This window comes from Nycticebus coucang, chromosome 20 (assembly GCF_027406575.1).
Source record: "Nycticebus coucang isolate mNycCou1 chromosome 20, mNycCou1.pri, whole genome shotgun sequence".
Classification (NCBI taxonomy): domain Eukaryota; kingdom Metazoa; phylum Chordata; class Mammalia; order Primates; family Lorisidae; genus Nycticebus; species Nycticebus coucang.
Window position 1 is genome coordinate 47828172 of NC_069799.1, and position 27420 is coordinate 47855591.

At 36.7% G+C, this 27420-nt stretch overlaps 1 protein-coding gene across 2 annotated transcripts in view; it reads right to left on the reverse strand.

The window, feature by feature from the left end:
* The window catches only part of ANKRD26 (ankyrin repeat domain containing 26), a 93927-nt gene that overhangs the window by 879 nt on the left and 65628 nt on the right, over positions 1-27420 (reverse strand). For both annotated transcript variants that reach the window (XM_053573138.1, XM_053573136.1), the window contains exons 26-33: positions 25399-25469; positions 24714-24807; positions 23539-23651; positions 21353-21482; positions 18283-18573; positions 17167-17384; positions 8151-8379; positions 614-659 (exon numbers count right to left, since the gene is read on the reverse strand). In XM_053573138.1, coding sequence (XP_053429113.1) covers positions 614-659; positions 8151-8379; positions 17167-17384; positions 18283-18573; positions 21353-21482; positions 23539-23651; positions 24714-24807; positions 25399-25469 — 1192 coding nt within the window. The remainder of the gene's footprint in view (positions 1-613; positions 660-8150; positions 8380-17166; positions 17385-18282; positions 18574-21352; positions 21483-23538; positions 23652-24713; positions 24808-25398; positions 25470-27420) is intronic.

Consider the following 27420-nt stretch of genomic DNA (forward strand, 5'->3'; position numbering starts at 1 on the left):
TTTGAAACTTTTCCTGAGGGCAAAAGTAAACTAAAGATAAAGAACTGGAGATTTAAAATGTCTTTTGTCAAGAGACAGCTTATCAACTGTAATCCTAACGAACTGGTCAACGTACAGAGGTGGTCAACATAAGGAACTAGGCCTACTGTCCTGATAGGTACGTGTGGTGCACATCCAGTCTACGAAAATTAGGTCAACTTAAGGAGGTAGACATTGTAGGGAGGAGGTCAGCTATGGAGGTTCTACTGTATTGCTTGATAAGTCTGGAGTCTTCTGGCTTTAAATCGCTGCTCTAAACCTGAGGAGTTGATGGCTTTGTTTTCTGAGAACGGTTTTGGTGTGCTGTCTGAAGGTACCACAGTGATGGCAGAAGTGAAGAAAGTACAGAGCCAGAAATAAAGAGATACATAGACTTTTCAAGATTTTTTTAAACTATGAAACATGATAAATGAGGCATAAGTATACTCTTCATGATGAATGTTTATGTTTTCACATCCCTGAAAAAATATTTAACATAATACCTATTTAGCAAACAATGAAAAGGGATGCCATTTGCTATTTATTATTTCAGAAATCAATTAATCTAAATTTAAGTCATATTTTGGCAACATACCTTCTTCTAGTTCTCTAGTTATGTTTTTTTCCAACTCCTGCTGCATCTGAAATAAGTCAGATATTATTTATAATGTTTAAGTTAAACGGAAGACATTAAAATTCTTACTTATTTAATTTTAGATAATAGAGAATACATGCAAGGGTTGTCCAAAAAGTATCCAGCTCTTGTTACTACTATTTTTCATGCTGTCTGGTTGGATACTTTCTGGACAGACCTCATCAGTATAATGATTTTTAGATTAATCTAATTAAAAAATACCATTAATTTTGGCCTATTGAACGTACATCATTTCAGAAGAGGAAAAGTGATGTTTCCTTTTATTAGTATACATTGGCGGTTCTCAATCTATGGGTTGCAACCCCTATGGGGGTTGAACGACCCTTTCACAGGGGTCGCCTAAAACCATCACATACACCTTGTACAAATACAGGTGTAGGAAAATAATTTTATGGTTGGGGGTCACCACAACATGAGGAACTGTATTAAAGGGTTGCAGCATTAGGAAGGTTGAGAACCACTGGTATAAATGGTTAAATAATTCAAGTCATATTTTGCAATGAATATCATTACTTAGCAAAACTCTGTCCTTTATATTAGTTTAAACAGTTTTTTCACTTTAATGTATTTTTTCCTTCAAATTAAGTTTCCATTAACCTCTTTTAGAAAGTGAAGATTTCAAAGTATGCACTAATGCTATTAACTTTTCAGTACAGAATCTTAAAATATATACATGAAGAAAATGGTACTACCAAAATGCCATGTGAAAATTCTACTGGCAGAAGAATAAGTAAAAATATTATGTTATCTGTATTATGATGAATATTTCTTTATTCATACGGACACAAACACTTCAGAAAATTTACTTGGAAAAAAAGAATAAATACAGATTACAGCATGTTTTCAAACTTGTTTTGATTCATGACTTCCTAGAACTAGAAACAAGGAAAACAACTTACAGCTCTAACTCTTTAATTCAAAATTTGATTTCTTTTCAGAAATTAGTACCAATTATTATTTACCTAATTATTAAATGTATGGGAATATTTCAAACTATGTCACAGTATTCCCATCTAGAGTGTTTGTATTAAAATCTTATAAAATGTATTCTCTCAGAAAATGACCCGGAGTCTGAAATAGTATACTGAACATAAATATTTTGTAGTGATAATGATAATACATCCAACACCTTTAGAAATTTTGTCTAACAGGTTTCCCAATATTTTGAGAAACTGTTTTCCATAACATTTCTGTGACAATAACATTAATAAAAAGGCTTTATAAAATGAGTAAAGGGACAATAGCATTAGTAGACAGGTCTCTTAAAATAATAACTCAATGCCAGATGACAGGAGAAGTCTTTATTGAAATAATCTTATTCTACCATTAGTAAATGCTACATTAAATGTACACTTCTACATGGCTTGAAATAAGGAAGTATGAATGTAACGCACTTACTATCTTTTCACCTAAAAGCTCTTCTCCCAAACATTAACTTCCAAAGGGTTACAGATTTTATTACCTCTTCATATACCAATTGCAAAACTTTCTTTATACAGTAGAACCTCCATAGTTGACCACCTCCCTACACTGACCACCTCTTTGAGCTGACCTAATTTTCACAGACCAGACATGTACATATCAGGACAGTAGTAACAGTTCCTTATGTTGACCACCTCCATGTGTTGACCAGTTTGTTATAGTCACTTAGGTGGTCAACTTACAGGGGTTCTACTGTATGTAAATTTTATTTAGAAAGAAATGAAATACTTTTTTCAAAGATTGCTTGCTTTTATACTAAAGAAATCTTACCTTTCTAGATGGAGAATACTTTTTGCACGACAAATTTAGTCAGAGGCATTTTTTCTCCTAACTCTTAGAGAGCACATGGGAGAAGTAGCTGCCTCTACTACACTCCTGGAGTTGCCTCCCTTTGCATGAATTCTCCTCCAGACTTTCACAAACCCTTGAATACTTTACCACATAAAAGAATGCTTACCCTCATATTAATCTGAAATTTTAAAAAAACATAAAAGACACTGCATGACAAGCTAGAGAAGGATTTTTTACCTATCTTTGAAAAAGAAAACAACAGAATTATGGAAAATTCAAGCTAGTTAAGAGAAAACAACAAATCTTCAGATTACTAGCCATGAAGGAAGAGTTCCTAATTCTATATGAAATCAGCACATTGTACCCCATAAATGCATTAATATATAAATGATCTGTGTTTATGATTTAATAAAAAGAAAATAAAAAAAATAATAATAATTTTAAAACTTTTGAAAAAAAAAAAAAGAAAAGAAAAAGACTGCTGAGGACAACTGCCTTTGTGAAAGATACTAGGTCAGGTACAAAAGCTCAGAGGGAAAAGGGATAGACCCAGGTCCCAGGGAAGGAGTTTTTCTAGGAGGGGCACCCGGAAGATGAGCTAAAGGGTCTAGAGTATTGATGGCTCCAGTTTAGTCCTGGCTGCTGGGAGGGGCTGCTTTACCCTTTCACAGGTGAAACTAGCAAATGTTAAATACGTTTTAAAAGTCCCTTTCATTTCATGTATACTTTCCCATTAAATCAAACATTTTCCTCATATTTCTCTTAATAGAAATTCAGAATTATCTCTAGTTGAATGACTTAATATAGTGCTTGGCACACATTACAGATGGAAAAAGGAGAGAAAAATGCATTGATGACATCAATTACTGTCCTACTCAGACAAGGGTGTAGAAAGTGGCTTTTGAAGTGTGCAGAGCAATAGCTTAGGAGAAACTGAAAATTGCCAAAGGAAATAAAAAAGCTTAACAGATTGCTAATCTTCATTTTATGCATAATACTAAATCAAAAGCTATATTTGCTCTATATGGAGTAAAATACATAAGCTATTTCTAATAAAAAATGCTCCTCTATTCTCTGTGGCCTTTTTGTTTATTTCCAGATAGAGAGTATGTTTCAGAGAGTGGAGGTAGCTTGAAATACAACATAAAAAGGGGAGCACATCTGCAACTTAACTCTTCCCTGTCTAAATACTGTATAAGAAGGCGGGAAAATTATATACAGGAGAACAACGTACCCACCAAATTTTAGCTACTGAGAAGGATGCACTCCTAACAGGTGGTTTTCAAACTATGTACATCAGAAATCTAAGGCTCCGAACAGGACACTGCAGGATTAAGGAATAAAAAGTCATAACTTCAGAATCCCCATCCCTCCTTTAGCTAGCTAGATTTCTATCTGATTTATATAATGTGGTTTCATGCAATTGCTTTTTTTAAAAAAGGAAATTTCTATTGTATATAAAGGAAAATTTAAAAGTACAAAAGTCACTGCTTTAATCAAAGTCCTTAATTTTACATAAGAGCCAACATAGGCTCAGAGATTATAGCGTGCCTGGGGTCAAAAAACAATTAGCTACAGGGCAAGAAAGGTCTTACTAAACCTTAAGTTCTATGCCAGTTACTTAAATATGCAGATTTTTAAATATAACTAAGAGAAAATGCATACATAAATGTTACTGAGTTACATGATAGTATATCATGTAACTCAGTAACATTTAGTAATGAGCTATAAAAAAAAAAGTAGTTCTCTAATTTTTTAAGTTCTAAAGCTATAAATAAAAATTAAGGGGCAGCATCCATAGGTCAGTGGGTAGGGCACCCGCCACATACACTGAGGCTGGCAGGTTCAAACCCAGCCAGGGCCAGCTAAAACAACAATGACAACTGCAACAAAACAAATAGCCAGGTACTGTGGAGGGCGCTGGTAGTCCCAGCTACTTGGGAGGCTGACGCAAGAGAATCACTTAAGCCCAAGAATTTGAGGTTGCTGCTGTGAGCTGTGATGCCACAGCACTCTACGCAGGGCGACAGCTTGAGACTATCAAAATAATAATAATAATAATAATAACAACAATAATAGTAATGAACAGAAATTAATAGCATATCTTTTGTTAGAAATAGTCAATATACTCAAAGTGATAAAGCACAAATGTTTTAAAGCACAGAACAGGGAGCTTGAAGGAGAAAATATTTTATTGAACCAAACGAGCTGAAATTAACAATATTCTTTCTTAAAAGACTATTCACCTTCTCCAAATAAAATTTGGCTTCCCCAAATCAAAAACAACAAATAAATTATCCATGTTATGGATTATTTACTGCAAAATTGAAAACACAAAAACAGATTTTTTTTTTCCATGCAGCACACTTCTGTCCAATTTCTCATCATTAGTTGGTACATATGATGACATGGCTTAATTATAATTATAATTTAAATCCAGGTAGAAATGACAGGAGAATCACTTCCCTGGCCTCACGTTTCCCAGCAAGGACTTACACTCTCTAGACTTTCCTCTTGATAGAAGATTCACCTGATAGGTGGATTTGGGCAAAGCACACTGAATGTGCCTGCTTGACTCTGCATCTCTTCTTTGAAAAGATATATCCACCTGGCTCCACGTCCCTAGCACAGTGGTTATGGCACTGGCCACATGCACCAAGGGTGGTGAGTTCAAACCTGGCCTGGGTCTGCTAAACATTAATGACAACTGCAACAAAAAAATAGCCAGGCGTTGTGGTGGGCACCTGCAGTCCCAGCTACTTGGGAGGCTGACACAAGAGAATCGCTTAAGCCCAAGAGTTGGAGGTTGCTGTAAGCTGTGATGCCATAGCACTCTACCCAGGGTGACAGCTTGAGACTCTGTCTCAAAAAAAAAAAAAAGAAAAGATACATCCACCCACAGTAACATGAATTCAGTTCTGCTGTCCTCTCTGCTGTAGCAGCCTGACCCTGGGACAGGTGTCAGGCATCTGTTTCCTCCACTTATAACTGTGTAGTAAAGTACCTATCTAGGAAGAAGAACTCAGAAGTCCCTTGTGATTCACATCTGCCCCCATCCTCCAATTAGTTATTAGGAGTGAGTAGTAAAGCTAATTGTTGATGTCCATCTGTCTAACTCCTTCAGAAGGAGAAGAAGAGTGGCATTTTCGGCCTACCCTACCACAACCCCAACAAGAACAATCATCATACGGTGCTTTCAGAAATGTTTTATTCCTTGACTTTATAATCGTGCTGTATATTCTTCCTAATAACCTTCATTTTAAAGAGGGAAAAATTCAAAAGAGTTTAGAAAAATATAGTAAAATGAATGACAATAGCCAACCCAGACAAATAAAAATACAGAATTCCCTCATTCAATAATAACATACAGGCTACTATTAAATTATTATTTTTCACCTTATATGGAAATATTAAAAATAAACACCCTTCACCTCCCCCCCAAAAAATTAAGGGAAAATATTTCATCAAAAATCTTCCTTTGACAAAGACATCTGTACCAGAATGTTTATTGCAGCCCAATTCATAATTGCTAAGTCATGGAAGAAGCCCAAGTGCTCATTGACCCATGAATGGATTAATAAATTATGGTACATGTATACCATGGAATATTATGCAGCCTCAAAGAAAGATGGAGACTTTACCCCTTTCATGTTTACATGGATGGAGCTGGAACATATTCTTCTTAGCAAAGTATCTCAAGAATGGAAGAAAAAGTATCCAATGTACTCAGCCCTACTATGAAGCTAATTTATAGCTTTCATATGAAGGCTATAACCCAACTATAGCACAAGAATATGGGGAAAGGGTCAAGGGAGGAGATGGGAGGGCAGGGTGGGGTGGAAGGAGGGTAATTGGTGGGGCCACACCTATGGTGTATCTTAGAATGGGTACAGACGAAACTTACTAAATGCAGAATACAAATGTCTACATACAATAACTAAGAAAATGCCATGAAGGCTATGTTAAACAGTTTGATGAAAATATTTCAGATTGTATATGAAACCAGCACATTGTACCCTTGACTGCACTAATGTACACAGCTATGATTTAACAATAAAAAAAAAGAAAGAAATAATAAAATAGAGCACAGGCTGTAAAAAAAAAAAAATCTTCCTTTGCAACATATCTGCATTTATGCATTCTTTCATTATCATTACCTGATTTTGCTGGTAAGAACAAATGAGAACATTTTATATTTGTATCATGCTTAACAATTTATAGAAGTATTTAGCATTCATTTGCTTTTTGTATCCAGTGGTATAATTTCATAACTTTGAACCTTTTAGACCTAATCATCTCATTTTTTCAGAAAAATTAAATAAAACTAAGCTAACAAGATGATAAAACATAATAGTTAAATAGGATCTTATAATTTATTTATTAAAATAAACATTTAATTTGTTCCCTTTTATTCAGCAATACTGTCTAAGAAACCTTGGATTTGTTCTGTGATTTCTTAGGACACAAAGTCAGGCAAAGAAACAAGGTTGAAGCCTAGTTTCACACAGGCCCACCCTACTTTTCTCTGCATTAAGATCATGAATACACCATCAAAGCTGCAAGCCACTGGGCACTGACTGAAATAGATATTTTAGTTAATAATGATACACAATTAAAACTAGTTGCTATTTGTTTTTGCTCAAGCAAATGTTTTATGGTTTTTTCAATTATTTTTAAGAGGCATGGTCTTGCTATGTTGCCCAGGCTGGAGTGTAGTGGCTGTTCACAGGCATGATCAAAGTGCCCTACAAGTTTGAACTCCTGGGCTCAAGTGATTCTCCTGCTTCAGCCCCCATAGTAGCTGAGATTATAGGTGTGCACCACCCAGCTTTTAAAATTTGCCCCCAGTCAAAAAGTTGTAAAGTAACTTTTACAACTTAGATAAATATCTTAAACTAGGTCAAAAATAACTGGATTTTTTTTTCCTTTCCAACTCTACAATTGTTTTGAGACCAGCCTAAGAAAGAGTGAGACCCTATCTCTACAAAAAAACCCAGAAAAATCAACCAGGCATGATGTCCACCTTTAGTCCCAGCTACTCAGGAGGCTGAGAGGAATATTCCTTCAGTCCAGGAGTTTTAGGTTGCAGTAAGCTATGATAGTACAATTGCACTTTAGCCTGGGTGACAGAATAAGACCCTGTCTCAGAAAAAAAAAAAAAAAATTATCTTGAATTCCTTTAAATAATAAACATTCACATGTGTTTATTACTTAATTTGAAATTTTAAAAGCTGGAGATGGTACTTTGATGATCTCCTGAGGTATTTGGATGCCAATCATCCACTTATGCTTAGGGGTAGAAAATTTGAGATGGGGCAGGAGAACTGTAAAAGTCTTATGAACCACAGCCAAACTAAAATCAATTAAAAATTAAGCCAAACTATCTCAAAGTATACCTTTAGTTATTAGGCAATAATATTTGATTTCTAATAACTTAAATGCAGCTTTTCAAGAAATTTAAAATGTGTCAGTTTAGTTACAAACTGAATTGAATAAAGTTAACAAATGGGTGTCTCCTGAAAATGATAGCTCCAGGGACCCATAAAACTGTAAAACTTCTGTTTCCCTTCTTTAGTAACACAGATAATTATGACATTTACTTAACACTCATACATCAATTAAACAATTCAATATTTCACCAAATTAAAAATAAAAATTGTATCAGAAACATGAAACTCAAAGGAAGAAAGATAACATAACTAACCTTGGTCAAGTAGCTCTCCATGCTGTTATTTGAAGCCGGTGGGTTCAAGGTAGGGTTCAGTAAGTTTTCTCTTGGAGTATATTTTCTATTGAGAGCTAAACCATTATTAAGATTTCCAACACAAGGTGACTCTAGGACTGGCCTTGTAGCAAGAGTGGTGAATAAAGATCTGGTCTGCTGTTTCTCCACAAGCAGTTTGGTACTGACCTCTGCTAGCTTCTCATTAGTTCTGTGAGGATTGCAAAAAGACGAATGCTCAGGTCTTCATTTTTCTCTAAATGATTCCTAAATGACTTGATTTTTTTTTTTTAAGAGACAGAGTCTCATTTTGTCATCCTTGGTAGAGTGCCGAGGCATCACAGCCCACAGCGAACTCCAGCTCATGGGCTTAGGTGATTCTCTTGCCTCAGCCTCCAGAGTACCTGGGACCAAAGTCGCCTGCTACAACACCCAGCTATTTTTGTTGTTGTTGCAGTTTGGCTGGGGCTGGGTTTGAACCCACCATCCTCAGTATATGGAACTGGAGCCCTACTCACTGAGCTATAGGCACTGCCTATGTCTTGGATTTTTAACATAGATTGCATAACAGTAAACAAAACTACCATTAAATAGTTTTTTCTTTTAACACTGAAAATGTATAAGAGCATACCTACTGTATGCAATTATAGTTTAAAAACTGTCCTAAAGAGGTACCTACAGTATTTTCAAGGAGACTTCTAAAAATTGAGCAATTCAAACAAAGTAGGAAGAGGTGAGAAATGGCTACATGCTGTACGATGTATAATTTTTTTTTTTTTTTTTTGGCTGGGGCTGGGTTTGAACCCACCACCTCCAGCATATGGGACCGGCGCCCTACCCGCTGAGCCACAGGCGCTGCCCAACGATGTATAATTTAACAGGTAACACTGCTGCCTTCTGGAACAGCTCTATTAAGATTCTTAAGGATGCCATTAGAAGTCACACTTTATGGGGGCAAGACTTGATTGCAAGAGGGACTTTACCTAACAATTGCAATCAGTGTAACCTGGCTTATTGTACCCTCAATGAATCCCCAACAATTAAAAAAAAAAAAAAAGAAGTACTTGGGATTAACTATGTGAGATGATTAATATGTTAATTTGATTGACTATAATCATTTCACTACATATAAATATAATAGAACTTCTGTAAGTTGACCATCGAAAACACTGTGACAAATTGGTCAACATACAGAAGTGGTCAACATAGAGAGGTGGCCAACATAAGGAACAAGGCCTACTGTACTGATACATACCTGGGGTACATGTCCAGTCTATGAAAATTAGGTTAACTTAAACAGGTGGTCGGTGTCAGGAGGTGAGCAACTATGGAGGCTCTACCATATAATAAACAGCTAAAATTTTAAAAAACTAAAACTACTTTTATTTAGGAAACCCATGCAGAGACTTAAAAAACAAAATCCCTCCAAGACATTTTCAAACATTTGCTTTCATTGCCCTTGCACATTTCACCCATTATCTGGGAAAAATTAGGCATTTGGCACTGAGGATGAATTCGGAGCAGCGGCTTCTAGAGGAAAATGAGACAGTTGAGACAATGACCAAAAAGAACTAAAGGACAGGAACAAGATGGTGGCCAAGTAACAGCTTCCCTGCAACTGGGCACAGTGAGTCTGGGGAGATAAGACTCCAGGCATCTCTGGCTGGTGGGATCTGCCTATAATCACCCCTTTGAAGATACAGGGAATCAGCAAGGGACTTCTGGACCCCAAGAGGAAGACAAAAACAGTGGAAAACTGGCAAGTGGTTGCATGTGTTCGATCAACCTAATCCCAATGGCAGCCATAAGCACAAGCAGCAGTGAGACTGCAAACCAGAAAGGCCTTACCTGTGAACTGTTTTGGTGTTTTCGGACTTGGCACTCAGTCAAACTGCCTTGGGGAGAGCTTGTGCAGGAGTGCGGAGAACTTTGGGCATTGTCTAGGGCCCCAGACTGAGCCGCTGAGTCGGATGCAGCTAACAGTGTTCGGCTGTGGGCTAAAGGGAGCCATTGTGATAGAACTGCCCCAGCAAGCTCCACCCTCAGGGTCGCAGAGCAAGAATCAGATGGGAGGAAGGAACCTAGTGACAGAGCGCCTTAAAGGCAGGGACTGAGCTGCCTTACAGCCTTAACCCTCAGGGGCAGAGTGAGACCAGTTTTGGCACACTGGAGCCTCAGGCCGTTGCCCTGAGTAGAATGCCGTGGTGTCACAGCTCATAGCAACCTCAAACTCCCTGGCTTGGTGCTGCCCAGACCTCCATAAGAGCTACGCCACGACCCCCGACCCACAGCCTGTGTCCGCCGGGCCTCCGCATGCCCTGACCAGGAATTGCAGGAGCCACGCAACCCTGCATCCTCCCTCCTGTACCCTCCCTGCCTCCACACTGGCCCGGTCGTCTGGCCAGGTACCCTGGTAGCCGCGTGCCCTCTGGAGCCCTCCTTGCCTCTGTGTAGAGCCTTTCTCCTGGCCAGAGACTGCTGGAGCCTTGGCCTCTCTGTGCCAAAGTCACTCGGTGCGAGGCACTCCCAGAATATGCACACCACCTCCGGCCCTGTTGCTAGATCCGGGTGTGTCACACTCTGGAGCTGTTTACACAACCAGAACTCCCTGGCTGGGGCAGCCCCAGAGGAACTACACAGGGTCACTCCCTACAAAGATCCAGCAATAATAGAGTGATCACGCTGGGGTCTAATCTTGGAGAGACACCTCCCTAACTCTGAGGATGGCCACAGGCAATGGTGAAAAACAATCATGAGGCGAAATCAACAAAAAAACTCTAGCAATATGAATAATCAGAGTAGATCAAGTCCCCCAAAGGTCAATGGGGCAGACACAGCACAAGATCCCATGCACAAACAAATAGCTGAGATGTCAGAAATCGAATTCAGAATCTGGATAGCAAATAAGATCGAATTAGAATTCCAAGCAGTAACCCAAAAGATATCTCAAGAATTCAACGAATTCAAAGACAAATGACCAAAGATTTTGACACACTGAGACAAGAAGTTGCAGCCCTCAAAGGTCTGAGAAACACAGTGGAATCCCTCAGTAACAGAATGGAGCAAGCAGAAGAAAGGATTTCTGACATCGAAGACAAAGCTTTTGAACACTCCCAAACTGTCAAAGAGTAAGAGAAATGGAGGGCAAAAACAGATCACTCTCTCAGAGAGCTGTGGGATAATTCGAAGAAAACCAATATTCGTCTCATAGGGATCCTGGAAAGCGACGAACTGGCTTCACAAGGCAGAGTCTCTCCTCCGTGAGATTATGAAGGAGAACTTTCCAGACATGCCAAGAGATTCTGAAATTCAGATAGCAGACAGTTTCAGAACTCCAGAACGACTCAATCCAAATAAGACATCCCCCAACACATCATAATCAATTTCACTAAACTTAATATGAAAGAGAAAATTCTGAAAGCAGTCAGATGAAAGAAAACCATCACCTACAAGGGCAAGAATATTAGAATAACTGCAGATCTCTCTGCTGAAACCTTTCAAGCTAGAAGAGGATGGTCATCAACTTTTAATCTCCTAAAACAAAATCACTTTCTTTTTATTTTTATTTTTTTGTGGTTTTTGGCCAGGGCTAAGTTTGAACCCGCCACCTCCAGCATATGGGTCTGGCGCCCTACTCCTTGACCCACAGGCGCTGCCCCAAAATCACTTTCAACCCAGGATCCTGTACCCAGCTAAACTGAGTTTCATTTATGATGGAGAAAGTAAATACTTCAATGACATTCACATGTTGAAGAAATTTGCCATAACTAAACCAGCTCTCCAGGATATTCTCAGACCTAAACTCCACAAAGACCAGTGTAATCCTCCACCACAAAAGTAAACCCACCCAGAAAATTTTGATCAAATTCCAACTTCCACAGTCACAAAAGGATTAAAAATGTCCACCGGACTCTCAAAAGGTTTATCAATATTCTCAATTAATGTGAATAGTTTAAATTGTCCTCTAAAGTGGCACAGGTTGGCTGACTGGATACAAAAACTCAAGCCAGATATCTGCTGCATATAAGAATCGCATCTTACATTAAAAGACAAATACAGACTCAAGGTGAAGGAATGATCATCTATACTCCAGGCAAATGGAAAGCAGAAAAAAGGAGGCGTTGCAATCCTATTCACAGACACAATAGGCTTTAAACCAACCGAAATAAGGAAGGGTAAGGATGGACACTTCATATTTATTAAAGGTAATACTCAATATGATGAGATTTCAATTATTAATATTTATGCACCCAACCAGAACGCACCTCAATTTATAAGAGAAACTCTAACAGACATGAGCAATGTGATTTCCTCCAGTTCCATAGTAGTTGGAGATTTTAATGCTCCTTTAGCAGGGCTGGATAGGTCCTACAAAAAGAAGCTAAGCAAAGAAATTTTAGATTTAAACTCAACCATTCAACATCTGGACTTAACAACATTACAGAACATTTCATCCCAACAAAACTGAATACACATTCTTCTCATCAGCCCATGGAACATACTCCAAAATTGACCACATCCTAGGACACAAATCTAACCTCAGCAAATTTAAAAAAATAGAAATTATTCCTTGCATCATCTCAGACTATCATGGAATAAAAATTGAACCCAATAACAACAGGAACCTGCATACCCATACAAAAACATGGAAGCTAAACAACCTTATGCTGAAGGATACATGGGTTATAGACGAGATTAAGAAGGAAATCACCAAATTTTTGGAATAAAACAACAATCAAGACACGAATTACCAGAACCTCTGGGATACTGCAAAGGCAGTCCTAAAAGGGAAATTTATAGCACTGCAAGCCTTTCTCAAGAAAACGGAAAGAGAGGAAGTTAATAACTTAATGGGACATCTCAAGCAACTGGAGAAGGAAGAACACTCCAACCCCAAACCCAGCAGAAGAAAAGAAATAACCAAAATAAGAGCAGAACTAAATGAAATTGAAAACAAAAGAATTATACAACAGATCAATAAATCCAAAAGTCGGTTTTTTTGAAAAGATCAATAAAATAAACTTTTGGCCAACCTAAAGCGTAAAATCTCTAATTCCATCAATCAGAAATGGTAACGATGAAATAACAACAGACCCCCTCAGAAATTAAAAAAATCCTCAACGAATACCATAAGAAACTCGACTCTTAGAAATATAAAAATCTGAAAGAAATCGACCAATACCTGGAAGTACGCCACCTACCAAGACTTAGCCAGAATGAAGTGGAAATGTTGAACAGGCCTATATCAAGTTCTGAAATAGCATCAACTATACAAAATCTCCCTAAAAAGAAAAGCCCAGGACTAGATGCCTTTACGTCAGAATTCTACCAAACCTTTAAAGAAGAACTAAACCTCTTCCAAAATATAGAAAAAGAAGGAATATTACCCAACACATTCTACGAAACAAACATCACCTGATCTCCAACCCAGGGAAAGACCCAACAAGAAAAGAAAATTACAGACCAATCACTAATGAATATTGATGCTAAAATACTCAATTAAGATCCTAACAAACAGAATCCAACAATACATCAAAAAAATTATACACCACTACCAAGAAGGATTTATCCCAGGGTCTCAAGGCTGGTTCAATATACGTAAATCTATAAATGTAATTCAGCACATAAACAAACTAAAAAATAAGGACCATATGATTCTTTCGATTGCTGCAAAACAAGCTTTTGATAATATACAGCATCCCTTCATGACGGGAACACTTAAGAAAATTGGTATGGAAGGGACATTTCTTAAACTGATAGAGGCCATCTACAGCAAACCCACAGCCAATATCGTATTGAATGGAGTGAAATTGAAATCATTTCCACTTAGATCAGGAACCAGGCAAGGTTGCCCATTGTCTCCATTGCTCTTTAACATTGTAATGGAAGTTTTAGCCATTGCAATTAGGGAAGAAAAGGTGATCAAGGGTATCCACATAGGGTCAAGAAGAGATCAAACTTTTACTCTTCGCAGATGATATGATCGTATATCTGGAAAACACTAGGGATTCTACTACAAAACTTTTAGAAGTGATCAAGGAATACAGCAATGCCTCAGGCTACAAAATCAATACCCATAAATCTGTAGCCTTTATATATACCAACAATAACCAAGCCGAAAAAACAGTCAAGGACTCTATTCCTTTCACAGTAGTGCCAAAGAAGATGAAATATTTGGGAGTATACCTAACAAAGGACGTAAAAGATCTCTACAAAGAGAACTATGAAACTTTAAAAAAAGAAATAGCTGAAGATGTTAACAAATGGAAAAACATATGAGGCTCATGGCTGGGAAGAATCAACATTGTTAAAATGTCTATACATCCTTCGTATTAACCTGGATGGAAGTGGAAGACACTATTCTTAGTAAAGCATCACAAGAATGGAGAAGCACGAATCCTATGTACTCAATTTTGATATGAGGACAATTAATGACAATTAAGGTTGGGGGGGGAAGCAGAAAGAGGGACGGAGGGAGGAGGGTGGGGCCTTGGTGTGTGTCACACTTTATGGGGGCAAGACATGATTGCAAGAGGGACTTTACCTAACAATTGCAATCAGTGTAACCTGGCTTATTGTACCCTCAATGAATCCCCAACAATTAAAAAAAAAAAGTCTATACTACCCAAAGCAATATATAATTTTAATGCAATTCCTATTAAAGCTCCATTGTCATATTTTAAAGATCTTGAAAAAATAATACTTCGTTTTATATGGAATCAGAAAAAAAACCCCAAATAGCCAAAACATTACTCAGCAATAAAAACAAAGCAGGAGGAATCACGCTACCAGACCTGAGACTGTAGTATAAATCGATAGTGATCAAAATAGCATGGTACTGGCACAAAAACAGAGAACTAGATGTCTGAAACAGAATAGAGAACCAAGAGATGAATCCAGCTACTTACCGTTATTTGATCTTTGACAAGCCAATTAAAAACATTCAGTGGGGAAAAGATTCCCTATTTAACAAATGGTGCTGGGTGAACTGGCTGGCAACCTGTAGAAGATTGAAACTGGACCTACACCTTTCACCATTAACTAAGATAGACTCACTAGATAAAAGATTTAAACTTAAGACATGAAACTATAAAAATACTTGAAGAAAGTGCAGGGAAAACTCTTGAAGGAATCGGCCTGGGTGAATATTTTATGAGGAAGACCCCCCAGGCAATTGAAGCAGTATCAAAAATACACTACTGGGACCTGATCAAACTAAAAAGCTTCTGCACAGCCAAGAACATAGTAAGTAAAGCAAGCAGACAGCCCTCAGAATGGGAGAAAATATTTGCAGGTTTACCTCTGATAAAGGTCTAATAACCAGAATCCACAGAGAACTCAAACATACTAGCAAGAAAAGAATACGTGATCCCACCTCAGGGTGAGCAAGGGACTTGAAGAGAAACTTCTCTAAAGAAGACACACACACGATCTACAAACACATGAAAAAAAGCTCATCATCCTTAATCATCAGAGAAATGCAAATCAAAACTACTTTGAGATATCACCTAACCCCAGTAAGAGTAGCCCACCTAACAAAATCCTAAAACCAGAGATGTTGGCGTGGATGTGGAAAAAAGGGCACACTTCTACACTGCTGGTGGGAATGCAGACTAATACGTTCCTCTGGAAGGATGTTTGGAGAATACTCAGAGACCTAAAAATAGACCTGCCATTCGATCCTATAATTCCTTTACTAGGTTTATATCCAGAAGGCCAAAAATCACAATATAACAAAGACATCTGTACCAGAATGTTTATTGCAGCCCAATTCATAATTGCTAAGTCATGGAAGAAGCCCAAGTGCCCATTGGCCCACGAACGGACTAGCAAATTGTGGTACATGTATACTATGGAATATTATGCAGCCTTAAAGAAAGATGGAGATTTTACCTCTTTCATGTTTACATGGATGGAGATGGAACATATTTTTCTTAGTAAAGATTCTCAGGAATGGAAGAAAAAGTATTCAATGTACTCAGCCCTACTATGAAGATAAATTATAGCTTTCACATTAAGGCTATAACCCAACTATAGCACAAGACTATGAGGAAAGGGCCAAGGAAGGGGAAGGGAGAGGGGAGGTTAGGGTGGAGGGAGGGTAATGGGTGGAGCCACACCTACAGTGCATCTTAGAATGGGTACAGGCAAAACTTACCAAAGGCAGAATACAAATGTCTACGTACAATAACTAAGAAAATGCCATGAAGGCTACGTTGAACAGTTTGATGAGAATATTTCAGATTGTATATGAAACCACCACACTGTACCCCTTGATTGCACTAATGTACACAGCTATGATTTAACAATAAAAAAAAGAAAAAGAAAAAAAAAGCAGCTCCAAAGGCTAGCACCTAGCATTGCTCCTCAAACATCACAGGTAGGATCTGCCATTTCTGTTTTCCTGACTTTCCCTCAGGCTGTCCAAGGTATTATATTTAATAGCTTCATGCACTGCACTTCCCTTCATCCCTGTGTTAATCACTCCGTATACAAGCATGCCTTTAAGTAGAGTGGGAAAACTATAAATAGTTTGTCTCAAGGCGCCCTCTAGTGGAAAATAACAAAGATTACAATTAAAGAAAGCTGTTTACCAAGTGCCATAATGTGCCAAGAGTAATAGTTAGTAGTACCTGACTCTTCCAAGACATAAACTCACTAATATTTCCATTTAGGGGAATATTACAACAACATCACTGTTTAAACTATAAATATTCAAAAATACCCAGTTGAAAGATTAATAGATCAAGCTAACTACAAGAGATTATCAGGATATAAAAAAGCTATATAAAATGAAAAAAACAGGAGAGAGACAAATAACTGTCCTGGATTAACATTTTAAAGGTAAGTTCATTTACTAGCATCATTTTCCAAAAGTATATTATCTTGTCAAGTTTCACTTCCTACCAATCTCATGAACCTGTCTCATTAAAAATTAGGCTTTCAAGGCAAATAAATGAGGTTAATTTATTTTCTATGATTCTGTGTTTTGACTTACTTGCTTAGTTTAGTGGCCAATGATTTTCTAACTTTTAATTCTTCTAGATAGAGTTGCTTATATTTTTCCAATTCAGTTTTATTAAAGTCTTCTTGAGAAGTTTTCATTTTGAAGAGTTCAGATTCTAGGTCTTTAATTCTGAGTTCCATCTGACTTCTCATTGAAGAAATATGATTCTCTCTTAACTGCTCTAAGTTTTCTTGAGATGCTGCTTGTGTCTTAAACAAATTAAAAGGATACATTTTTAAAGTAATCATATACTGTATTTGTATATTTGTTTCTTTCAGTTTTGAGTCAGTGATTCAGAGAGAAATTTTAAATAGGCAAAGAAAGAAGCTGCAGTTTAAAATATTTATCATCAATATTAAGTAAATTGATAATTTAGAGTTAAATCTGAATTATAAAAAAATTGAATCATTAATGTTAATTATAATATGATAATATAAAGGCTAATAGAATCAATTTAAAATTTTGCAAACTGAACAATGAGACAAGAATATTCAGAGGTCCTCAAACTACGGCCTGCAGGCCACATGAGGTGGTGTGATTGTATTTGTTCCCGTTTTGTTTTTTTACTTGAAAATAAGATATGTGCAGTGTGCACAGGAATTTGTTCATAGGTTTTTTTTAAAACTATAGTCCAGCCCTCCAAGGGTCTGAGGAACAGTGAACTGGCCCCCTGTTTAAAAAGTTTGAGGACCCCTGTGAGTATACTATAATTTCTTTTGAGACAGAGTCTCACTACACCACCCTCAGTAGAGTGCTGTGACATCACAGCTCACAACAACCTCAAACTCTTGGGCTCAAGCAATTCTCTTGCCTCAGCCTCCCAAGTAGCTGGGACTACAGGAACCTGCCACAATGCTCAGCTATTTTTGATTGCAGTTGTATTTGCTGTTTGGCAGGCCCGGGGTAGATTGGTGTATGTTACCTTAGCCGCTTGAGCTATAGGCACCGAGCCAGGAAACTGAAATATTTAAAGGGAGAAATAGATGCTACCTTCCTTCTAGAAATCTACAAAACAAATTTCCTTTGCTATAAGTAAAAGAAATACATATAACATGCATATCCAAACATAAGTTACAGTGAAATGAATTATAAATTAAAAAAACTAACCTGTAAAAATAGATTGACTTCTTTTAATTTTTCTACTATATCCTGTCTTGCTCTTTCTTCAATCTCTTGTTTATACTGTTCTACTTGACCACGTTCTACAATATTCATTTCTATATGACTTTTGAGGTTTACCACTTCTTGTTCCAACTTCTTTTTATTCTTCTGTAGTTTCTCACATTTCTTTTGTATTGTTTTCATAGATAGTAACTCCTGTTGAAGAGCTTGATTTTTTGCATCTAGATGTAGACATTTGGAAGATGAACTTTCCAGTTGCACTGTAAGATCATCAATCTACATGAACAAAATAATACAGTTTGGTTATGAAGGAAGTAGGCTGAGAACATTCTAACAAAACCAATTAACAAATTTAGAAATAAGTTCAGTTGCAATAAAACATTACCTATATTGTAATAGATTCTCAAATGTGGTCCTTAAATTGCTCAGAAAATGAAGAACAGGTGACTAAGAGTCACAAAAATATATTCTTTCATCATCTTTGATACCAACATTTGTGGTTGATCTTGGACTTTTATTTTGCTCTGATTGTTTCACATCTTTCCTCCTTATAATGTCTCTAAGTAACCTCTTAGTAAAATGTCTCATACTTTTACCCCCATCATGATTCCCTGTAATTTCTAAAGTTTTAGAGACATCCTATTCAGTTATTCTTCAAATGTGAGCCTTTAAATTAGGATTTTATCAAATGCTTTTTCTGCATCTATTGACAGGATCGTATGATCTTTATTTTTGCCTCTGTTAATATGGTGGATAACATTTATGGACTTGCGTATGTTAAACCAGCCTTGCATCCCTGGAATGAAACCTACTTGATCATGATGAATGACTTTTTTCATGATAAGCTGCAATCTATTGGCTAGGATTTTGTTGAGAATTTTTGCATCTATATTCATGAGTGAGATTGGTCTGAAATTCTCCTTTTCGTTTGGGTCTTTTCCTGGTTTTGGTATCAGGGTGATGTTTGCTTCATACAATGTGTTAGGGAAGATTCCTTCTTCCTCAATTTTTTGGAATAATTTCTGCAGTACAGGAATAAGCTCTTCCTTGAAGGTTTGATAGAATTCTAGTGTGAAGCCATCTGGACCAGGGCATTTTTTTGTTGGAAGCTTTTTTATTGTTTCTTTAATCTCAGTGCTTGAAATTGGTCTGTTCAGGAGCTCTATTTCTTCCTCGGTAAGTCTAGGGAGAGGGTGTGATTCCAAATATTGATCCATTTCTTTCACATTGTCAAATTTCTGGGCATAGAGTTTCTGGTAGTATTCAGAGATGATCTCTTATATCTCTGTGGGATCAGTTGTTATTTCCCCTGTATCCTTTCTGGTTGAGGTTACTAGAGATTTTACTTTTCTGTTTCTCATTAGTCTGGCCAATGGTTTATCTATTTTATTTATTTTTTCAAAAAACTAACTCCTTGATTCATTAATTTTCTGAATGATTCTTTTGTTTTCAATTTCATTGATCTCTGATTTGATTTTGGATATTTCTTTTCTTCTACTGAGTTTAGGCTTGTATTGTTCTTTTCCCAATTCCATAAGATGGCTTGTGAGATTGTTGATGCGCTCTCTTTCTGTTTTTCGAATGTAGGCATCTAAAGCAATAAATTTTCCTCTCAAAACTGCTTTTGCAGTATCCCACAGGTTTTGGTAGCTTGTGTCTTCATTGTTGTTATGCTCAAGGCAGTTAATGATTTCCTGTTTTATTTCTTCCTGCACCCATCTGTTATTCAACAGAAGATTGTTTAATTTCCATGCCTTTGTATGGGGCCAAGCGTTTTTGTTAGAGTTGAGTTCCACCTTTAGTGCCTTATGGTCTGAGAAGATACAAGGTAAAATTTCAATTCTTTTGATTCTGTTGATATTTGTTTTGTGTCCTAGGATATGATCAATTTTGGAGAATGTTCCATGGGGTGATGGGAAGAATGTGTATTCTTTATCTTTGGGATGGGTGTTCTATATGCGTCTATCAAGCACAGTTGTTCTAGGGTCTCATTTAAATCTCTTATATCTTTGTTTAATTTCTGTTTAGAGGATCTGTCCAGCTCTGAAAGAGGAGTGTTAAAGCCCCCTGTTATTATGGTATTATCAGATATCATACTGCTCAGACTGAGTAAGGTCTGTTTCAAGAATCTGGGAGCATTCAAATTGGGTGCATAAATATTTAGAATTGAAACGTCTTCTTGTTGTGTTTTTCCCTTGACCAATATAAAGTGACCATCTTTGTCTTTTTTGACTTTAGTTGCTTTAAATCCACATGAATCTGAAAATAAGATTGCAACTCCTCTTTTCTTCTGAATTCCATTTGCCTGAAAAATTGTCTTCCAACCCTTGACTCGGAGTTTTAATTTGTCTTTTGAAGCCAGGTGTGTTTCTTGCAGACAGCAAATGGATGGCTTGTGTTTTTTTTTTTTTTTTGTAGAGACAGAGTCTCACTTTATGGCCCTCGGTAGAGTGCCGTGGCCTCACACAGCTCACAGCAACCTCCAACTCCTGGGCTTAAGCGATTCTCTTGCCTCAGCCTCCCGAGTAGCTGGGACTACAGGCGCCCGCCACAACGCCCGGCTATTTTTTGGTTGCAGTTCGGCCAGGGCCGGGTTTAAACCCACCACCCTCGGTATATGGGGCCGGCGCCTTACCGACTGAGCCACAGGCGCCGCCCTGATGGCTTGTGTTTTTTAATCCAGTCAGCCGATCTGTGTCTCTTAAGTGGGGAATTCAAGCCATTAACATTGATTGAGATAATTGATAAGTGTGGTAGTATTCTATTCATCTTATTTTGTGAGAGTTCATTGCTAAGTTTTATCTTTTGCATCAGTGTGGAGGTTAGGTTCTGTTCTTTAATTTCTGAGTTCTCACTTTGCTGCTGATCCATTGTGATGGTCAGTGTGTAGAACAGGTTGAAGTATTTCCTGTAGAGCTGGTCTTATGGCGAATTTAAGTCCATAAAATTTTCGTTTTTTAAAGATCTTCATTTCACTGCTGAAAGCACTGAGAAATTTCTATTTCCCAAAATTAAGTGATTTTTTTTTTTGGTCCAAAAACTGATTAAAAATTACCTTATGTTTTAGCTTCTTAATCTGGGTATCCATTTCATATTGACTGGTTTGTAAGTCTTCATAGAAATTACATTCTCCATTTTCATATTCATGTAACTTCTTTCTCGTCATTTTGAAAAGGTTCTTAAATCTGCAGGAATGTACAGAATGAGTAAATCAAGTTTTTTAAGAGTATTTCATATTTGTTTAAACAGATATTAGGTTCTACCATATAAAAGAAACAAATCTATAAATTATAATCCTTTCACTTGTTCAACCTAACATTGTTTGAAAATATTCTAAAAAGGACGGAGACTGTGGCTCAGTGAGCAGGGCGCCGGCCCCATATACCGAGGGTGGCAGGTTCAAACCCAGCCCTGACCAAACTGCAACCAAAAAAAAAAAAATAGCCGGGCGTTGTGGCGGGTGCCTGTACTCCCAGCTACTCGGGAGGCTGAGGCAGGAGAATCGCCTAAGCCCAGTAGTTGGAGGTTGCTGTGAGCTGTGTGAGGCCACGGCACTCTACCGAGGGCAATAAAGTGAAACTCTGTCTCTACAAAAAAAAAGAAAATATTCTAAAAAAATTATAATCTTAGATAAGTAATATGAAAAAAAACTATGACATACATGACAGATAAAGAGTTGATATTGTAACCATACAGTTTTTATAAATAATTTATATATATATATATTCTAGTATATTAGTGTAAAACATTAACCTATCATCAAATATCAGCTATAACCCAGTTTATCAGTATCCAAGATAAAGAAGAAAAGCATTAAACCATGAATATTTGGAAAAGATGCAAAACTATACCATATTTTGATATATTTTGACCATAGTCCATAAGAAGAAATTACACATGAAAAACATCAAGGAGATCACCCACCCAAAGCAGAAAAAGAGACAGGAAAGACAACATCTTTGAAGTCTGAGTTGAGAGAGAAAATAATATAGGCAGAGACGTAAAAGAAAGGAAATAAGCAAGGAGATAAAGTGTTAAAACTTGAAGACTTTTGAGAAGAGATTTAGAGATCTAAAGCACAGTTTTTAACAAAATGAAAGGGATGCAAAACCACAGAACCAAAGACAATGAGAGAAAAATATTGATTAGAACTAGAGAACAAATTTAAGTATTCAGCAAATAAATAGAAAAGTAGCCATGGCAGGGCGGTGCCCATAGCTCAGTGAGTAGGGCACTGGCCACATACACCCAGGCTGATGGGTTTGAAACCAGTCCGGGCCTGCTAAACAACAAAGACAACTGCAACAAAAAATAGCCAGGCATTGTGGTGGGCACCTGTAGTCCCAGATACATGGGAGGCTGAGGCAAGAGAATCGCTTTAGCCCAGGAGTTTGAGGTTGCTGTAAACTGTGACACCAGAGCACTCTACCTAGGGCAACATAATGAGACTGTCTCAAAAAAAAAAAAAAAAGGGCAGCTATGGTAGGGCCTTTAAAGACCCTGGGACCATACCATTTTTAAAAATCTGCTCTTCCTTCTTATATTTTAAAACAAATAGAAGTTTGGTAACATTTACCTCATGTAGAAATGGGAGATACCTACAAAAATAGGTAAATTTCCATGATATATTTTATAATTTTAAAAGAAGAGGCAGAAAGCACAGTAGACCCTCAGTAAGGTGATCACCCAAGGGACTGTAACTAACTGATCAACATGCAGAGGTGGTCAACATAAGGAATGAGGCCCACTGTAATGATATGTACACGGGGTGCATGTTCCGGTCTATGAAAATTAGGTCAACTTAAGGAAGTGGTCAACTCCGGAAGTACCACTGTATAACTAAATGAAGACAAATTTTGATGTTAAAGAAGGACACACTTAGGTTTTTAGACATCAAAAGATCTGAATGCTGTAGGGAAGAACACCACTGAAAGAAAGATTACTAAAAAACAGTTAAAATACCGTCAGAAAGAAAAATTTGAAGTAGATGACAGTACAGTTGACATTATACACAAAAGGCATTTGTCACTATTGTTTTCGAAATCATTAACAAATAAGTGTATTATTTTGGCATTCAAAAAAAGTTTCAGATTGTGTTGTGAGTTCCTGAAATAAATTTTTAAATAGAATAACTTGTTTACTTTTAAAAATACAAATAAAATTTGCAGTTAGGCTTTAATAAAGTAAAATTATAGTTAAAAGAATTCATAAATAAAATTATCTGAAATATTAAAATCTTACCCAGATATTTCTTTTTCTAATTCACCATTTTTCTTCATTTCCTGATCCAAGTTATACTCCAGAGATTGTTTTAACTCGATAAGTTTCTTTAATTGTTCCTTTTCATCCTCATGCTTTGAGAAAAAAATTTTAATGATGTTTAAAAATATAGAGATAGTCTTCTTTCTTAAATATATTATTTCATCAGTTCATGATGAAAAATGCATGTTCAGACAGATTTATAAAATGCAATTTATTGATGCCAATAAGAACAGATTTCAAATCAATAGTATGTCAATATCTTTTCTGGAATTTAAAATCTCAATTTATTTGAAAAAGTAGTGATTTTTATACACAAAATACTAATGAAAATTTTATAAAAAGAGTAGTTAGACACCCTAGAAAAACTATCAGCTTTTTGTTAAATCATAACTTCCTAAGATAATTTTTAGAAAACTATTGTCTGGTCCCCAGAGTATTTTTGATTATCACCTAACTTCAGGAGGAGCTAAATACTCTCATTCTCTTCTATGGGCTTCGATTTTTCCTATCCTAATAATCATTTGTCTTTAAACAAAGTTTTAGTCTTCCCTATAAAAAATAAAAATAAAACTTTTGCCTAATTTTTTTTTTTTTTTATTGTTGGGGATTCATTGACCTAATTCTTGTAGCTTTTCTGTCTACCTGTTTCTCCTCTTCCACTGGATTCTAATATTCTTTAATAATGGTCTCATCCAGAAATCTATTTTTTCATCACTTATTATCTTCTTTTATGCTAAAATCTTATTTTCAATCCCAGAATTCTAATCTCGACTTCATTAAGGCCCCATTCTTTAGTCCTTAATCTGCTTTACTTCTCAGCACCAACAACTAGAACCAACAACACTTTCTCCTCTGGTTCTCTGACTCCACTGCATTTAAAGCAGTACCCCATGATACTTAGTAACGTCCTTCACTATTCTTCTTTTTAAATTCTCTCAGAACTTCTTAAAACTCAGGTCTTCAACCCAGATTCCCTCCTCTACATTTCCAGCCCTCAGGGCTCCTCCTTCTAGTTTACTTCTCATCGACAACAGTCTCAACCACACACTCATCCACCATTCCTTGGTTGCAAGCATTTTAGATAAGGGATACCCAACTTGTACTACTAAAGAAATAAAATTTTCAGTGTGACAGAAATTAAGATATGGACTTACTGAACTTGCACTTAATAAGTTTTTTTGAAGCTGCTCAATTTTGTCCGTCTGCTTTTTGATTGTAACTTTTAACTTGGAATTTTCTTTTTCAAGCCTAAAATGTATATTTGAAAATAATTATTCTAACAGAAAAAAAATTTTAAAAATAATCTCTGTACAAATATCTGAAGATATAATTGCATAAATTCCTAAAGATTTGAAAAGAAGGTGGTCTGGGCTCAGTGCCCATAGCCTGGTGGTTACAGCGTCAGCCACATACACCGAGGCTGGCGGGTTCCGACCCAGCCTGGGCCAGCTAAACAACAATGACAAGGGCAACAAAAAATAGCCATCGTTGTGGCGGGCACCTGTAGTCCCAGCTATGTGGGAGGCTGAGGCAAGAGAATCACTTCAGCCCAAGATTTTGAGGTTGCTGTGAACTGTGACACTACAGCACTCTACTGAGACTCTGTCTCAAAAAAAAAAAAAAAAAGTAAGCTGTCTGGCAACTGTATCATTTTCTAGCTGAGTTTTGTAGATAACACTCAAAATTTAGGATTAGTGTACAAAATTTGTACATTTAAAAATAGCTTAAATCTGAAATATTCCCTTGGCTTCACAGAGATGTACTTATGACATAACTGATAATTCTCACACTACACTACTTATTTGCTTATTGTATTTTGTGTGCTGTTTTAAATAGTACTTTTGCACATGATCTCGTGTCTTCTCCACACATCTTACAGCCTCTGTGTGTTGATCCCGTGCTTCTTCCAACTAAAATGAAGAATAAAAAAAAAGGTTTATTAATAATCTAGAACAAATCTGCCATCATCTGCTTTGGCAACTAAATTATATTGGAACACTAGCCACTCCCCTTCAATCTACACATAGTTTTGGCTATTTTCTGTGCTGTAACTGCAGAGTTGAATTATTCTAACAAGGATCTTATGGCTCACAAAGCCTAAAATAGTACCTGGACTTTTATAGAAACGTTTACCAACTCTTGTTATAAGACTAAAACACATTGTTCTTGCTGTCAAATTGTACTTTATCAGATACTCAAATTTGTAAAATTGGTAAAATAAGGTAAGAAAGGAAATTACAATGCAGTAAACATGTATATTTTTGAATCCCAAGTACTACCACATCAACTGTAATTTTAAATACTTATATATTTGAGCAACCATAGCATGCCAGTGATTATAAAAATTAAAATTCACATGATGACATATTAGGTGACAACCAGCTGCTTCATGAAATAGTGTGAGAGGCAGAATGTACACATAAGCCAAAAGATTGAGTTCTGAATCCCCGCTTCATCAGTTCCTAGCTGTGCGACCTTACGCGAATTAACGTTCTGTATCTCACTTAAAATGGAGAGAATAACAATATCTACTTCACTGGGATGTGAGGAACATTAAAATGGAGAACATATGCAAAGTCCTTAGAAGAGCATGTGGCCCATAGTGAGCTACATATAATATTTGCTACTAGTATTACTAGTTTTATATTTTAGGCAAGCAGCATGGCAATGAAAGTGGGCTCCCATAGTTGCCCTGATTCATTCTTCACACCACCCAAAATGGCAGCAAATGGGGAGGGCAAGGCCCAGAATGTATCCCCTGTACATCATAAAACTATCACCAATTCCACTAGCCAACAGTATTTTATCCACTTACAATGTGTAGCTTACTTTCTCTCTCTACTAAGCGGGCAATGATCACATACTACAATGCACAGAGCAATTCTGGAGTGACTAGCTCAGAACTTACATGACCATCAGAGGCAGGCTAAGGCCACTGATCTGAAAAGACTCGACTCCATTACTAAACCAAGGTTCTCAAGGTTCTCAAATCAGTTCATTCCCAGAAACTGTTTAGATTAGGCTGCTTATGCAAGCACTCTGATGAGCAAGTTAAGATTATGTGGTATGGCAGATAAGAAAAGATATGCACTCAGAACTCTTCAGTTGGTAAACTCCTGTTAATCTATAAATCCAAGTCAGGTAACATAATGAAGGAAGGCAAATTTAGATTTTTTTTTTCATAGTGAGAAAAGGAAGAGAATTTAATCAATTCTCTATTAGATTAAGTGGTTTTAATTTTATATTTAATTGCTTAAAATACATTTAGAATAAAAGCTTTATTTTGTCAGTATTTCTGAGGAAGAAACTATTGGTATGGTATAAGGTATTTAATTTTATCCTAACAACTCTTAGGCTAAAATATTTTCAATTTATGAAAAGATAAATGATATATACATCAGACATTATTCCTTCCTTAGGTGAATTTGTCATTAGACAAGAGTATCTCTCATAAAAAATAAAAGCAACATAAAAGTAGGGCTAAATTGTTCTGCATAGACAAGGCAACAAGTGCTAAAGCATGAGATGAAAAAGAGTCACCACAGTCGAGGCAGAAAGGACAGCAAGAGGAATGCAGAAAGAAGGTGAACCCAGCCCAGTTAACTCTGAGGATAAGATCCAATGGCAAAAAAATAAAAATATATGCCCACACAATAACTTGTAAATGAATGTGTGTGGCAGCATTGTTTATAACAGCTGAAGACTAAAAATGATGGAAAGGTCCATCAAGTGACAAATAGACGGCTGACATAGACATACAATAAAATATTATTAAATAAGAAGAAATTAAGTACAGATATATGCCACAACACAGATGCACTCTGAAAACACTACCCTAAGTAAAATGAGCCAGTCATAAAG